General features: G+C 36.3%; 1 protein-coding gene across 1 annotated transcript; it reads left to right on the plus strand.

Annotated features, from left to right (window-relative positions):
- The first annotated feature begins 1724 nt into the window (after positions 1–1724).
- On the plus strand, positions 1725–4106 carry LOC147493802 (uncharacterized). The gene is made up of 9 exons (XM_086566933.1): positions 1725–2072; positions 2159–2224; positions 2364–2426; positions 2614–2676; positions 2774–3031; positions 3117–3340; positions 3430–3588; positions 3736–3849; positions 3943–4106. The coding sequence occupies exons 1-9, from the start codon at positions 1797–1799 to the stop codon at positions 4094–4096; spliced, it is 1377 nt and encodes a 458-aa protein (XP_086423059.1). The 5' UTR covers positions 1725–1796; the 3' UTR covers positions 4097–4106.
- The last annotated feature ends 381 nt before the right edge of the window (positions 4107–4487 follow it).

Consider the following 4487-nt stretch of genomic DNA (forward strand, 5'->3'; position numbering starts at 1 on the left):
AAATAATATGGCAAATATCTTTAGCCGATGATTCAAAGGTGGAAGAGAAGATGGAAGATAGAGAAGTTGTAACAAAGAATGCTACTTTATCCGTCATTTCTGGAAATGGTGATGATGCAAACGTTGTACCAATGGTAAGATACATGAATCCAGTCTCAACATCGCAAACAATTCCCAACCGAATGGAGTGGGAGGAGGAAATCTTATCGGTATTTCGGTCGGTTCGTTCTTTGTGAAGTTACAAACCGTCATGGTAGACATGGGGGTTGACACGGACACGGGGTGGAAGGACTTTGTCGACAAATAGAGGCTTTCAAAGATTGATGCGAAAGTTCAAATAAAGTTCAAATAATGTTCTTGACAAATAGAGAAAGTTCAAAGATTGATGCAGAAAGTCTAAGTAAGGTTGCTTTTGCAATGCTTTCTTTCTCTGTGACTCTTGTTAAAGGATTTAGCGGTCCAAACCGTCGCAGGATTGACTCGTTCATTAAGTTCTACATCTAAGAGCCTTGCTACAGCCCCGCCTAAAATCTTTCATGATGCTCTAAGCTTCTCGGACATTCTTCATCCGCTTCCCTAGAAATATCACCGCGCTGAAATGTAGATATCTTGGGAAGGTTGTGGATGACATGGTGGCCATTATTTTTGATAGCGCATCGTACATGTAACACGATTACGGTGAATAATTTCTACGTGCATGGAACCTTCAAAGAGCTATTGACAACATTTGAGGCTACAAGCCAACTACTTTGGACCCTACCCTATTTCATTATTTCATCCGGGTTTGAACAGATAAGATCGGCGGCGGGAACAAGTTGTCTCCCCAATTTGTGGTTGCATGATACCTTACAAAGCTATTGTCGCATGCTTGAGTACTTTGTTAATTCCACTTTACTCTTGTCTCCAAGCTCTTCATCTCGTGCTCGAGTTGCTTGTTCAACCTCTTTCCGCACCGGATTGTCGATTAGGTTGTTTCCGTTCCTAGGGATCCCGAAGTGTTTGTCCGTATGTTGCGATCGGTTTTGGATGTTGTCCTTCCCATATGGAACCATCACATGTTTCCCACTTGCAGCCCTGCTTTCATTACCTCCATGGTCTCCCTTTGTTACTCATATATACTCGTGTGGTAGATGTAAAGCAAAGGGCTACATGGTGTTACAGTGGCGATCACAAATACCATGGCTCCACCTCCCGGATGAAGCAACTATTGCTACTATAGTTGAGATGGGTTTTACTCGAGCCGAGCTGAGGAAGCCTTGAGGCGGTGCAAACAAACAGTGGAGCTGCCAATCGAGTTATGAAGATATGGTACACAATCCAGTTGAACCATAACTTTCACCAGATCTCGAGTCACCACACGCTTGACACGTATCTCGCCAACCGAAGTTTGGTGTTTGTAAGATCTGCAATTCCAATATATCGGTTTCTACTCATCTTCTCTCATGCGAAGAAAGATAAGAATAATCCGATCATAAATTAGCTTAATTATTTACATATCGATATTATCTCCTACACATTGACTAAGTTTTCTATGATGGTTTTAACGATATACTACTCTTGCGTAAAACGAATGACAATCTTGAAAATCCGCCGTCTTCGCCTCTCTTCTTAGAACAGCCCGGTCGCTCATTCGTTGATTTTGAATTTTATATCTATTTTTGCAGGAGGAGCTGAAAAATAAGGTAGAGGAGGGGGTTTTGGCAACGGAAGGAAAAAATGACATACTTACTATGGCATTGGGAACTCCAGAGCCTAGTGGTTGAGTTAGGGCGGGTGGACAATATACGACTCCCACTATGTACTTCAATCTTCCTAATAAAAGATCAAAGAAATATCACGAGGATTTGGAAGTGAAGTTGAAAGAGAAAGAAGCTCAAAACGAGAAGTTGAAAATTTTGGTGCTACATGTGCTTAAAGAACAAGGTGAGACTAATTCACCAACGACGACAGAACTGTTGAGCGAGTTGCTCAAGCAAGGACCAAAACTCGTCAACTCGTTGCCATTAGAAAATGTGGAATCCAATAGTGCCAAAAGTGATAATAGGCATAAGGTGATTGGCAAGTCTAAGCAGGTAAGTTTTTTGGCTTTAAATTTGTATTTTTGATTTTCTACATATTTCGAGTGTTCTCTTTAACTAAACTCATATTTAATGTATAGAGAAAAGATGGTGGTCAACAAAAAAAAGGTGTGACTTCAGTAAAACTTAAGTCGAAAAATGTACAGGTAAGCTCATTCTATAGTTGCCTTAACCATGTTATATTCATTGTGGTATAATAAATGCAGGGAATGATACGTAGCTTTTTTCATTCCTTTATTCCAAGTGCTTCACATATACTAACTTGATGTACACTTCGTCATATAGTCAAAAATAGACAACGGAAAGAGCATTGTGGATTCCGAAAAACTTAAAGCTAAAGATGGGAAGGTAAAAAATATTTTCTTAATTAAAAAGGTTGATTAAATGTTTGTGTCAAATTTGTTACTAGATAATGTTGTTTTTGTTTTGCTTATTTGTTATAGGAGTAAATGCAGGGAATGATACGTAGTTTTTTTTCATTCTTTTATTCCAAGTGTTTCACATATACTAACTTGATGTACACTTTGTCGTATAGTCAAAAATAGACAACGGAAAGAGCATTGTGGATTCCGAAAAACTTAAAGCTAAAGATGGGAAGGTAAAAAAAATATTTTCTTAATTAAAAAGGTTGATTAAATGTTTGTGTCAAATTTGTTACTAGATAATGCTGTCTTTGTTTTGCTTATTTGTTATAGGACCAAGATTGTAGATTGGCATTGAAATCTAAAGACAACATTGTTGCCGAAGGTCGTGTTTTAGCAAGGAAGGGGCCAGAGGATACTGTTCACAACATGCCTTTGGGAGAGTCATATATGAAGGTCTCAATAAATAAAGCATTGTGTGGTGATGCCTTTCTCCCAGTTCGAAACGGCGATGAACATGTATTTGTTAAAGATGCAGTAAACTCATTTGTGGCATGGCCTAAGGAACTTGTGATACTTAAAAGTGACGAGGTAGTATAAGGATATGGATATTTGTATGGTAATTTATTTAATTTTGTTATATAAACATCAATTTTGTTCATCAACTTTTTGTTAGGTAGAGAAGCGTATTCCACTTCCGCGGGGCAGTATTCAATATAAGATCAGAAAGTTTGTGGATTGTGTCGACAAAATAGTGAAAGAAAATGCTTTTATAGAAGTTCCAATGGTTGGAACTCTTTTCCATGATGAGATGGAGGAAGTACGAGTTTCAAAAGATGAGTTGATGGATGTGTGTGAGAAGAGAATGTTAAATGGTAGCTGCATTATCTCCTACATGAGGTATGAATAATTTGGTGAACTTATTTGTGTTAGTTATAATTTAACTTTTCATATGCGACGACTTAACAGAATGTATATATATGTTGTAGATATTTATATGCGACTTTTGGAATTGCTCGAGCAAAGTATGCATTTGGTAACCCAGAAAGTTTTACTATTTATACAAAAGATGATGAGAAGGCTCGATATATTCAGAAGTTGGCTGAAGAACACGGTGATCGTGTGCTTTTAATTCCTTTCAACATAGGGTAACTGTGTTTATACATTTGTAGTACATATACATTATTTTCATATAATTAAAATTATTTTATTTTTATTTTTATTTATTTTTTTCCGATTGGTTATATAATTAAAAGTACTTAATTGAATTTGTATCCACATAACTGGTCATGTAGGGGGCATTGGGTCTTAATGGTTCTTGACATACCATCAATGGAAGTGTACTGGTTGGATTCTTTAAAAGATTTTCGAGGGCCGCCGGATCCATCTTTTAAATTATTAGTAAACACGTGAGTTTAGTCTTTATTTATTGTATTTTTCATTGTATATTTGATTCTATCTTGAAAATAATGAGAATGAAACAAATGCATTTTCATTTTCAGTGCGATCAAGACATCAAATATGTCCAAAGGAAAGAGAAAGATGAATCCAAATCCAAATTGGAACTATGTGACAGTAAGCTTAGTTTCTTTGGAATACAATACAAAGTATCTTTCAATTTGTGTATGTGTTAATGCAAGTATTAATTATGTATAGTGCCCACAACAATAAGGGGGATTGTATGGATATTATGTATTGCTTTTATGCAAGATTTAGTAGAGGATCCTGGTCCACCGATAAAAAAGAAGGTGACTGCAAAGTAGCATTATTTTTCATATAGTCTTAGCTAGCTTATAAATTGGTGCATTTGTAAATATGGTAGGCAATGCATTGCCTGCATCATTTATTTTCATAATATTTATAATATATTTTTCGTCGAACAGGTATTGGAGTTCTCTAGCAAGAAGAGTTACACCAATGAAATAGATGAACTTCGTCTTGAATTCATCGACTTTATCCAACAATTTATCGAGTAGTTAATTTGGGTAAGTGGGTTTCCATATTTTCCCTTTGTTTATGTATATATACTTTTCTTATCGTTTTTTTT

This window comes from Coptis chinensis, chromosome 6, assembly GCF_015680905.1.
Source record: "Coptis chinensis isolate HL-2020 chromosome 6, ASM1568090v1, whole genome shotgun sequence".
Classification (NCBI taxonomy): domain Eukaryota; kingdom Viridiplantae; phylum Streptophyta; class Magnoliopsida; order Ranunculales; family Ranunculaceae; genus Coptis; species Coptis chinensis.

Bases quoted from the DNA above. Each gene is read 5' to 3' on its own strand.
- LOC147493802 (XM_086566933.1), top strand. From the start codon at position 1,797: ATGTACTTCAATCTTCCTAATAAAAGATCAAAGAAATATCACGAGGAT. The intron at 2,677-2,773 runs GTAAAAAAAATA...TATTTGTTATAG, and splicing joins TTAAAGCTAAAGATGGGAAG to GACCAAGATTGTAGATTGGC. The intron at 3,850-3,942 runs GTGAGTTTAGTC...TTTCATTTTCAG, and splicing joins TTTAAATTATTAGTAAACAC to TGCGATCAAGACATCAAATA.